This window comes from Oncorhynchus mykiss, chromosome 11 (assembly GCF_057628025.1).
Source record: "Oncorhynchus mykiss isolate SJ-2025 chromosome 11, ASM5762802v1, whole genome shotgun sequence".
Taxonomy (NCBI): domain Eukaryota; kingdom Metazoa; phylum Chordata; class Actinopteri; order Salmoniformes; family Salmonidae; genus Oncorhynchus; species Oncorhynchus mykiss.
The window spans coordinates 62,432,606-62,444,851 of NC_143032.1; the positions used below are offsets into that span (position 1 = coordinate 62,432,606).

At 41.3% G+C, this 12,246-nt stretch overlaps 1 protein-coding gene across 8 annotated transcripts in view; it reads right to left on the minus strand.

Moving 5' to 3' along the window:
- Positions 1-11,947, minus strand: part of LOC110536116 (slingshot protein phosphatase 1a) — a 62,871-nt gene extending 50,924 nt beyond the window's left edge. For 2 of the 8 annotated variants that reach the window (XR_016484631.1, XM_021621683.3), the window contains exons 1-2: positions 11,229-11,848; positions 2,738-2,775 (exon numbers count right to left, since the gene is read on the minus strand). Coding sequence is in view for 2 of the 8 variants with exons in the window: in XM_021621683.3 (XP_021477358.3) it covers positions 2,738-2,775; positions 11,229-11,309 (119 nt within the window). In the remaining 6 variants the exon portion in view is untranslated. Of the gene's footprint in view, positions 1-2,737; positions 2,776-11,142 lie in introns of all 8 variants that reach the window. The other 6 variants (XR_016484632.1, XM_021621684.3, XM_090190816.1 and 3 more) reach the window with 5 other exon arrangements.
- Positions 11,948-12,246: the final 299 nt, after the last annotated feature.

Consider the following 12,246-nt stretch of genomic DNA (forward strand, 5'->3'; position numbering starts at 1 on the left):
AATACAGTTAAGACAAGTAGAGCATAGTACATTGTACTGTACTGAACTCTACTGTGCTCTGCTGTCCAAACTTGTGAAACATGAGAATTACATTACATAGGGCGGCAGGTAGCCTAGTGGTTAGAGCGTTGGGCCAGTAACCGCAAGGTTGCTAGTTCAAATCCCGAGCTGACAAAATCCCGAGCTGTCGTTCTGCAGTTATAACCCACTGTTCCTAGGCCGTCATTGTAAATAAGAATTTGTTCTTAATTAACTGACTTGCACATTTAAAAAAATGTATGAAAAACAAGTCCGTAATTCCATTACCAAAGATGGCATCTGCACAGTTCCACTAAATTAGTTTTTGTACATTTTTCAGTGGAAATTGTTAATAGAGTTGTATTGTTTGTTAAAGTTTCAATACAATGATTTTTGTTTGGCATACATTTTAAAGTGAAAAAACTGGAATCATAAGTTGTTTCCGTGGAAATGCCCAAAACATTCACAGCAGTCTCAGATTTCACTGCATGAGGGCATGGAGGCAGAACACAGTAAATCTCCCTGCGATTAATTACCAAGATTATTGACCCCATGGAGCCAGAGAACCACATCCCTCACTATGTAGGAAGGGTGACGTGCTGACCTCTTCCACTCTTCCCCCTTTGTCCTGGGGCACAGTAGAGCAGGAAGTTATGACCAGCTTTCAGGCATCCTGTTTTCAGCGAGAACAAAAATAAACTAATGTCTGACCCACACGCACATGAATGGAGAAAAAAAAAAAAAAAAAAGGACTAAGGAAAGTGGGATGATGGGCTTGAAAACAATCGTGTCTCTGAATGTCAACACCTTTGTTCGTGAGTGACGTTACACATCCATATAAAAGCTGACAAATGAAGCAATACAGGCCAGTGGTGCACATGCCCCTCCCTCTATACCCAATTTCACCTAAAAACTCTGATTGCTTCATACAAGGAAAGTAACTTAATTCAGCGGCACACTAAATCCATTCAGTGAGTTGATTAAGACTAGAGGTTGACCGATTATGATTTTTCAACGCCGATACAGATTAAATCAGATGATTTTTTAAAATCTATTTGTAATAACGACAATTACAACAATACTGAATGAACACTTATTTTAACTTGTGCAGTTAGATTATCAAGAATTTAAGCTTTCTGCCAATATCAGATATGTCCATTAGAGGTCGACCGATTATGATTTTTCAACGCCGATACCGATTATTGGAGGACCAAAAAACCGATACCGATTAATCGGACAGTTTTTTTTAATATCTGTAATGAATTAACACTTAACTTAATATAAAACATCAATAAAATAAATTTAGCCTCAAATAAATAATGAAACATGTTCAATTTGGTTTAAATAATGCAAAAACAAAATGTTGGAGAAGAAAGAAAAAGTGCAATATGTGCCATGTAAGAAAGCTAACGTTTAAGTTCCTTGCTCAGAACATATGAAAGCTGGTGGTTCCTTTAAACATGAGTCTTCAATATTCCCAGGTAAGAAGTTTTAGGTTGTAGTTATTATAGGAATTATAGGACTATTTCTCTCTATACGATTTGTATTTCAATAACCTTTGACTATTGGATGTTCTTATAGGCACTTTAGTATTGCCAGTGTAACAGTATAGGTTCCGTCCCTCGACTCGCCCCTACCTGGGCTCGAACCAGGAACACAACGACAACAGCCACCCTCGAAGCAGCGTTACCCATGGAGAGCAAGGGGAACAACTACTAGAAGGCTCAGAGCGAGTGCCGTTTGAAACGTTATTAGCGCGCACTCCGCTAACATCGGTTACACCAGCCTAATCTCAGGAGTTGATAGGCTTGAAGTCATAAACAGCTCAATGCTTGAAGCACAGCGAAGAGCTGCTGGCAAAACGCACGAAAGTGCTGTTTGAATGAATGCTTAAAAGCCTGCTGGTGCCTACCACCGCTCAGTCAGACTGCTCTATCAAATCATAGACTTAATTATAACATAATAACACACATAAATACGAGCCTTAGGTCATTAATATGGTCGAATCCAGAAACTATCATCTCGAAAACAAGACGTTTATTCTTTCAGTCGGTCGACCTCTAGTAGTGACCAAAACAGACAGACAATCACTGTTTAAGCACCTGTCGCAACAATAACGAGCCAAAAGAGGGAAGACAACATTTAGTCTAATTGTCTGTTAAAGATTGGGGAACCCTGGTCTACAGAGTTGTCCCCTACTGGTGGTTTTATTTGGGCCCCCAATATCATTGTTGTACGTCTGTAAAGTAAGTCTGTAAAAACATCAATAAATCGGTGATTTTAATTGTGTATTCCCAAGCATAATAGAGACACGTGATTGCATAAATTTAAGCAAGATTTCTTTTGTTTTAGTAAAATATTATATAGGATTGGGATTCTGGTGGTCAAATTGCAGTCTACAGATGATTTCTAATCATGTTCCAGCTCGCAAACCATCCCCTCAAGACAAAAATCGGCCCGCGGCTGAATCTAGTTGATGATCCCTGCTGACAGACAGACAAAGGTTTCTTAATAATTTGTTACAGTGGTGACCGGCATTGAGAGGAACCAGGAATGAGTAGATCTAGAATGCTTACCCCACACCAACAAACACAGATGACAAAAACGTCCTCCTAATCTCCATCTAGCATTATCCTGCTCCAGTCCACCATGGAAAAGAGAAGCAGCTCTGGGCTACCCAAGCAAGTCCACTAAAACACTAAGTATTAACAACACTTACCTCTGATTTAGCTGCCGCTCATAGTCACTCCCAAAGTCCTGCAAACCAAGAAAAAGCAGAGGAAAAGAAACAAAAATTACCAAATCTGATACTTCAAGACATTGAAGCGCTACAGTGCAGCCATTAGTATCAGGTGGACATGGATCTACAGGTAACTGACAAAATAAAGGAAACACCAACAAAGCATCTTAAAATAATTGTCCAGTGTTTCCATATTTCTATGATATATCACCTACACAGAGAACAAAACATTAGGAACACCTTCCTAATATTGAGTTGCACCCCCTTTCGCCCTCAAAACAGCCTCAATTCATCAGGGCATGGACTCTACAAAGGTGTCAAAAGCATTCCATAGGGATGCTGGCCCATGTTGACTGCAATGTTTTCCACAGTAGTGTTGAGTTGGCTGGATGTCCTTTGGGTGGTGGACAATTCTTGATACACACGGGAAACTACTACCATACCCCGTTCAAAAGGCACTTAAATCTTTTGTCTTGCCCATTCACCACTGAAAGGCAAATATACACAATCCAAGTCTCAATTGTCACAAAGATTAAAAATTATTATTTAACCCGTCTCCTCCCCTCTATCTACACTGAAGCAGATTCAACAAGTGACATAAAAAAAAATGTATTTGTTGAGAACAAGTTCTCATTTACAACTGCGACCTGGCCAAGAAAGCAAAGCAATGCAACAAAAACAACAGCCTTACACAAACAAACGTACAGTCAATAACACAATAGAAAAATCTGTATACAGTGTGCGCAAATGAAGTAATGAGGTAAGGCAACAAATTGGCCAATAGTGGTGAAGTAATTATTTGTAAATACCATTACAAAGTAGGTGTTGGCTTTGGGGATGACCAGTGAAATATACCTGCTGGAGCGCGTGTTACGGGTGGGTGTTGCTATGGTGACCAGTGAGCTGAGATAAGGCGGGGCTTTAACTAGCAAAGAGTTATAAATTACCTGGAGCCAGTAGGTTTGGCGATGAATATGTAGCGAGGACCAGCCAACGAGAGCATACAGGTCGCAGTGGTGGGTAGTATATGGGGTATTGGTGACAAAACATATGGCACTGTGATAGACTGCATCCAATTTACTGAGTAGAGTGTTGGAGGCTATTTTGTAAATGATATCGCCGAAGTCAAGGATCGGTAGGATGGTCAGTTTTACGAGGGTGTTGGCAGCATGAGTGAAGGAGGCTGTGTTGCGATATAGGAAGCCGATTCTAGATTATAATTTGGATTGGAGATGCTTAATGTGAGTCTGTAAGGAGAGTTTACAGTCTAACCAGACACCTAGGAATTTGTAGTTGTCCACATATTCTAAGTCACCATCTAGAGTAGTGATGCGAGTCAGGCGGGCAGCGATCGGTTGAAGAGCATGCATTTCGTTTTACTAGCATTTAAGAGCAGTTGGACGCCACAGAAGGAGTGTTGTATGGCGTTGAAGCTCGTTTGGAGGTTTGTTAGCACAGTGTCCAAAGAAGGGCCAGATGTATACAGAATGGGGTCGTCTGCGTATAGGTGGATCAAGGACTCACCCGCAGCAAGAGCGACATCATTGATATATACAGAGAAAAGAGTCGGCCTGAGAATTGAACCCTGTGGCACCCCCATAGAGACTGCCAGAGGTCCCGGCAACAGGCCCTCCGATTTGACACACTGAACTCGGTCTGAGAAGTAGTAGTTGAACCAGGCGAGGCAGTCATTAGAGAAACCAAGGCTGTTGAGTCTGCCGATAAGAATACGGTGATTGACAGAGACGAAAGCCTTGGCCAGGTCGATGAAGACGGCTGCACAGTACTGTCTCTAATCGATGGCGGTTATGATATTGTTGAGGACCTTGAGCGTGGCTGTGGTGCACCCATGACCAGCTCGGAAACCAGATTGCATAGTGGAGAAGGTACGGTGGGATTCTAAATGGTCGGTGATCTGTTTGTTCACTTGGCTGTCGAAGACTTAGAAAAGGCAGGGCAGGATAGATATAGGTCTGTAACAGTTTGGGTCTAGAGTCTCCCCCTTTGAAGAGGGTGATGACCGCGGCCGCTTTCCAATCTTTAGGAATCTCAGACGATACGAAAGTGAGGTTTAACAGACTAGTAATAGAGGTTGCAACAATTGTTGCAGATAATTTTAGGAAGAGAGGGTCCAGTTGCTGCAGGGGGTGCTTAGTTCTTAGTTCTACATTTTCTGAAAGGGGTATGCTTATTTAAGATGGTGAGGAGAGCACTTTTGAAGAACAACCAGGCTTCCTCCTGAAAGCTATACGGGATCATAGCTTTCACCTGGATTCAAATCAAAATGGTCACATGCGCCAAATACAAGTGTAGACCTTAACATGAAATGCTTACTCACAACAAATAAACTAAATTTTAAAAAACATAACAATAAAACAACGCGGCTACAGTTGAAGTCGGAACTTTACATACACACCATAGCCAAATACATTTACACTCAGTTTTCCACAATTCCTGACATTTAATCCTAGTAAAAACTCCCCATCTTAGGTCAGTTAGGATCACCACTTTATTTTAAGAATGTGAAATGTCAGAAGAATAGAGAGAATTATTTATTTCAGATTTTATTTATTTCATCACATTCCCAGTGGGTCAGAAGTTTACATACACTCAATTAGTATTTGGTAGCATTGCCTTTAAATTGTTTTAACTTGGGTCAAACATTTCAGGTAGCCTTCCACAAGCTTCCCACACTAAGTTGGGTGAATTTTGGCCCATTCCTCCTGAAAGAGCTGATGGAACTGAGTCAGGTTTGTAGGCCTCTTTGCTCACACACGCTTTTTCAGTACTACACACAAATGTTCTATAGGATTGAGGTCGGGAGCAAAGCACCCCCAGAACATGATGCTGCCACCCCCGTGCTTCGCGGTTGGGATGATGTTCTTGGGCTTGCAAGCGTCCCCCTTTTTCCTCCAAACATAACGATGGTCATTATGGCCAAACAGTTCTATTTTTGTTTCATCAGACCAGAGGACATTTCTCCAAAAAGTACGATATTAGTCCCCATGTGCAGTTGCAAACCATAGTCAGGCTTTTTTATGGCGGTTTTGGAGCAGTGGCTTCTTCCTTGCTGAGCGGCCTTTCAGGTTATGTCGATGTTGGACTCGTTTTACTGTGGATATAGATACTTTTGTACCCGTTTCCTCCAGCATCTTCACAAGGTCCTTTGCTGTTGTTCTGGAATTGATTTGCACTTCTCGCACCAAAGTACATTCATCTCTAGGAGACAGAACGCATCTCCATCCTGAGCGGTATGAAGGCTGCGTGGTCCCATGGTGTTTATACTTGCGTACTATTGTTTGTACAGATGAACTTGGTACCTTCAGGCATTTGGAAGTTGTTCCCAAGGATGAACCAGACTTGTGGAGGTCTACAATTTTGTTTCTGGAGGTCTTGGCTGATTTCTTTTGATTTTGATGTCAAGCAAAGAGACACTGAGTTTGAAGGTAGGCCTTGAAATACATCCACAGGTACACCTCCAATTGACTCAAATGATGTCAATTAGCCTATCAGAAGCTGCTGAAGCCATGACATTTTCTTGCATTTTCCAAGCTGTTTAAAGGCACATTCAACTTAGTGTATGTAAACTTCTGACCCCCTGGAATTGTGATACAGTGAATTATAAGTGAAATAATCTGTCTGTAAACAATTGTTGGAAAAATTACTTGTCATGCACAAAGTATATGCCCTAAACAACTTGCCAAAACTAGAATTTCTTGTTGAGGGGTTGAAAAACAAGTTTCATTCTCCAAACTAAGTGTATGTAAACTTCCAATTTCAACTGTATATACAGGGGGTACTAGTACCAAGTCAGTGTGCAGGGGTACAGGTTAGAGGAAATGTGTACATGAAGGTAGGGGTGACGTGACTATACATAGATAAACAGCAAGTAGCAGCAGTGTACAAAACAATGTAAATTGTTTTTGGGTGGGAGGGCGCAACGTAAATAGTCCGGTGGCCATTTGATTAATTGTTCAGCAGTCTTATGGCTTGGGGATAGAAGCTGTTAAGGAGCCTTTTAGTCCTAGACTTGGCAGTTCCACTTGTCATGCAGTAGAAGAGAAAACACTAACTTGGGTGACTGGATTCTCTGACAATTTTATGGGCTTTCCTCTGACACCGCCTATTATATAGGGTCCTGAATGGCAGGAAGCTTGGCCCCAGTGATGTACTAATGTTCTTTGAGTAAATAGCAAGCCTTTTTAAAACTCTTTGAGACAAGTTTGAGGTGAGGTTTTTGAAGTGTTTTTCTACAATTTATGCTTTGACCACAAATACGAGTATAGGACGAGTCAACAACATTATTTAGGTATAAGTTAACAGAATAGGGCGATCTTCAACGAGCCTTGGCATAGATTCTACAAGTGTCTGGATCTCTATTGGAGGAATGCCACAGCATTCTTCCAAAACAAATTCCATAATTTGGTGTTTTGTTGATGGTGGTAGAAAACACTGCCCCAGGCGCCGCTCCAGAACCTCCCATTATTGTTCAATTGGGTTAAGATCTGGTGACACCCACTGTTTGGGTCATAAGAAATATGACAACTCATAAATGTTCATTGTTAACCTAGATACCTGACTTTATGAGAGAGGTGAGCGCCACTAAATGGAGGGAATGGGGCCATTATTCATGATAAAGTTTCACAACAGTAATATCTTCAAAACAGTTCTTATTGTACCAGGAGGGATATCATAGATTGGAAGCATCAGGATAGAACTACAGATGCAGGATCTTAATTTGATCACTTTTGTTGCTACGAACTTTGTGCCCAGCAGGAAATGCAAACTTGTACTGTATTTGGGTTTTAAAAAGGCTTCAAGTTTGTCATTTTCACTTTGAAATTTCACTTGATTTTCCCTAAAAGAAATGTTATCAACCTCTACAGAAATGTCTATTAATTATGAAATACATAATTCTAATTTCCTGTTGCTGCAGGATTTTTTTTCTGCTGTAGCAAGCTGGCTCTAATTAAGATCCTACATCTGTACATGGTGACAGGTAACTGAGGTGGGCCATTATCCAGAAGTTTCACCTACTAAAACCTGAGGGATGTCAAACAAAGCACTACTAGCAATCTCCCTGCCAAGGTAAGGTAGGCTGTGCCAGAGTACAGCAACAATGAGAGCAAATACTTGTGACAAGTTGTATCCAATACTGCATTTCAGCTCCAAAAACACACGCCGCTTTCCATTTCTGAACTAACTAAATAAAGCGAGCATTACACTTGTGATGAGCAGAAAACAGCAAAGAAAACTCATTGTCTTTCATAAAAATTTGAAGTTTCACAAACACACAAAACTGTGAGTAAAGTAAAGGTTTATGTCCCCATCTAAACAAACAGTGCCAGTAAGGTAATATGGTTGGCCTCTACCCAGGGGAAGGGCACCGAGGGGCCAGGTGAAACACACCAGGGAGGGTAATCCAATAGTTCACCTGAACAGCCCTGCAACTGCTACAAGTGAAATTACAGCCATAATTCTGCCACAGCAAGACATAAAAGCAACAAGTTAGAGCCATGAATAGAAAGAGGATTTCACTTCGTAGGGAAGAGTCTAAAACCGAGGAATGAAACTCTCCGCGTGGGTAAAGAGGCAGAGCATTTAGGTTGTGATTGTACTTTTGTTTCCATGACTAATCAAAACTCGTTTCCTCATGGCCCTCTGCAGCAGACATATGGTGAGCAATATGTTGAAGCACATTTGTTCATTAAAATAACATCAAACTGATTAGAAATACAGTGCAGATATTGTTAATGTTGTAAATGACTATTGTAGCTGAAAACAGCTGATTTCTTTATGGAATATCTACACAGGCCCATTATCAGCAACCATCACTCCTGTGTTTCAATGGCACATTGTGTTAGCTAATCCAAGTTTAGCATTTTAAAAAGGCTAATTGATCATTATTACACCCTTTTTTTAATTGTGTAAGCACAGCTTGAAACTGTTGTTCTGATTTAAAGAAGCAATAAATCTGGCCTGCTTAGACTAGTTGAGTATCTGGAGCATCAGCATTTGCGAGTTCGATTACAGGCTCAAAAGGGCCAGAAACAAAGGCCTTTCTTCTGAAACTAGTCAGTCTATTCTTGTTCTGAGAAATGAAGGCTATTCCAAGCGAGAAATTGCCAAGAAACTGAAGATCTCGTACAACGCTGTGTACTACTCCCTTCACAGAACAGCGTAAACTGGTAGTAACCAGAATATAAAGAGTGGGAGGCCCAGTTGCACAACTAGCAAGAGGACAAGTACATTTGTGTCTCATTTAAGAAACAGACGCAAGTCCTCAACTGGCAGCTTCATTAAATAGTACTCACAAGACACCAGTCTCAACCTCAACAGTGAAGAGGGGACTCTAGGAGGCTGGCCTTCTAGTCAGAGTTCCTCTGTCCAGTGTCTGTTCTTTTGCACATCTTAATCTTTTATTTTTATTTGCCAGTCTGAGATATGGCTTTTTCTTTGCAACTCTACCTAGAAGGCCAGCATCCCGGAGTCGCCTCTTCACGTTGAGACTGGTGTTTTTATGGTACTATTTAAAGGACAAAAAAAGAAGTGGTTTTCTTTCAAAAACAAGGACATTTCTAAGTGACCCCAAACTTTTGAGCGGTAGTGTATATAGAATCGCAATACATATTGCGATCGTGATAATATTGCATCATGTGGTCCCTGGCAATTTCCAGCGCTACATGTAGGGCTAATAGCTATATTTCACTTTTGCTATTCTTGGCAAATTCATGTAGCCTACCTTCCACCGTCACAACAGCTACCATATTGTTACCCCACCACCATCCTCCCCTTCTCATTCCCTCCACCATTCATGTGAGAATGACATCATAGCTGCAGCAGCCTCCTGAGTGGCTTGGCTGCTCCTCATCAGACAGGGCCCTGGGCAGAGCCCTGGGAGCAACGAGGCAGCCAGTCAGTCAATTCCAGCCCATATGGAAAGTGAGTGACAGGGAAGGCCAGTCCTCTGTCATGCCAGCTCAACTATCGCCATCCTCATGACAAACGTGTTTCTTTTTACACATCTCTTTTTCACATTGCAGGTGTAATGAGTTAGGCCCAATGACTCAGTATTTTAAGGCAAAGAAGCAGTCTAATGAAAGAAAATAAAGATCAGCTAATGCTATGGTCCCAGTTCTTGATATAACGATGATTGTTCTCTTCTTTGATACAAATCCACCCTCTACTCCTCAGTAAGGGCTAGTGCCTAGTGGAGACATACAACCTTCCTTCCGGAGGCTAGTGTCTTTGTTGAGTTTTACATGACTACAGTTTATATTAACAGTTAGCACCCCCAACTGGTCGAGGTGTACTATCAATTCAAAAACAGTACTTTGACGAACTATAATTTCTATATGAGTTACATCACATGCCATTGGGGTGATTTGTGTAGGCTTAACTGTTATATTTTGAAATATCAAAAAAGTGGTCATGTTATTGTTTAGAATTACCTTGCATTTTGTGATGGAATTAAAGCATTAGCTAAAGTTAATACGGACTCATGGTTCAGCTAACAAATAAAACACTTAAACACAAGGAGCAGTAACATGGGTCCCTTTGTCATCTTGGAAGTGTTCAAGATGGCAAAGGGAATACATTTTTTGTTTTACTTGTCTGTATTGTCAGACTACTCTCTGTATGGGAAATTACTAGGCCTCTACCACATGACATGGCTGTATGAAGTTATGCCACATTTCACCTCATTGACAGTTCCTTTAGAAGACATTATATAAATCAGTATATAGAACATTACATACTGTCCATAATAACACTGGTTTTGGCAAAAGTAGCTAACGTTTAGCTAGCCAACATTTTGGTCTACCAGATTTTATGGCACCACTGCAGTACCGTTACACACACAAAACAAATGTGTTAGCTGGCTAGCAAGCTAGTTTACTACATTCACCAGCAGGATAGAGAAGAAAACAGCACAGACCTTGTTTAAAAGCACTTCCATTTAACGAGCAAACTAGCTAGTTGTGGGTTTTAAAGCTCAAGCTTGTAACAACGTTGTGTGCAATAAAAGTATGTTTAATACATACTCAGTGATAAAATAACAAGGTACCTATGCATGATACGAATGAAAACTAGGTACCTAATGCCATAGTAATTTGGAAATGGCAAGTGGTAGCTAGCTAATGTTGGTCATTAATATGTTAACGTTAAATCAACTGCTAATTAGTTTTTAAAAAATAAGTACACGCTAGCTAACTAGGTAACCTGCGTGTATTGTGGGTTAGTTGGGTAGCTACCTAATAACTTTACTGGCTAGCAATAGCATTGCTCGCTTTTCCAAACAGCTAGCTACCTTGCTAGTGATGGAGTTGAGCCTAGTACCAAACTAGCTTATCCCGTCGCTACAAAACACTAGCTACAAGGCCTACCTATGATACTCCCACGTATCCCCGGTGTTTTCTTACGCGCTTTCTTGACGTTTCTAGAACGTCTCTCCAGCTATTTCCAAACTTACCTCCCCCACGTTGGTGGTGGTAGTGCTGGCTGTGGATGCAGCGCTTGGGGTAGGGGAGCGCTGCAAAGTAACCAGAGCCATGACTGGGAGAATCTGCACAGGCCGGTGTAGCCTGTCCAGAGAATGGTTTTATTTCGGGTAAAGAACCTGAGGAAGTTGCTTCTTGATGTCAACGTCTATTGCGGTCGAAGCAGAGAATTTCATCGTCGTTATTAAATTTCCATCGTCCTAAAATCTGGCAGCCAGTGCCTCAGTTGTTGCTTTTGAATGTTCTCTAATAAAAATACATTCATGTAATATTAAGAACGTGCAGTGCAGACACACGTCGTTCCTCATGCTGCGGTTTTCACACTAGCTAGCCTCTGTAGCCTGCACAAAACAGCTTCAATCAGGCAGGAGGATGTAGGGATGCGAGCGTATACCATAATGCCAGCCCAGACAACTAGAGCTGCTGTCTGTGTGTTGATGCTGAATTCAAACATTCAGTGGTCTGGTCCAATGGATGCTATCAAAATCTGTCTTCCAGTTTAAACAGTGTATTTCACTTCGCCTGTCGGTAAAAAAAAAACGTAATTTCTCAAAAGTGACATGCTTTCCCATGTGTTTTACTGGGAGAATGCGTGTAAATTCGAAAGGAATTTACAAAAATGTTGATTCGTGAGCGGATTCCATTATGCTCTACTCTGGGGCAGTGGGCTAAAGCCCGTCACGTCGCTGGTAATGGGGACATACATAAATGCCAACTAAATAACATTTTGGTCAGTGTGTGTGTTAACTATTTAACTGTAGGAGAAAGCTTAAAAGGCCTCAAATTGTAAATATCGGTATAGGTTTTTTTGTATCGGCCAAACATTTCATATCGGTGCATTCCTAGTTTCAGATGTTCTAGGAAGATGGGCAAGGACTTTGCCGTGCTAGCTTCAGGGGGAAGCAGGTTCCAACATTGGGGTGCCAGGACAGAGAAGAGCTTGGACAGGGCTGAGAGGGAGCTGGGTGGGCCAAGAGACCTGAATGGAGC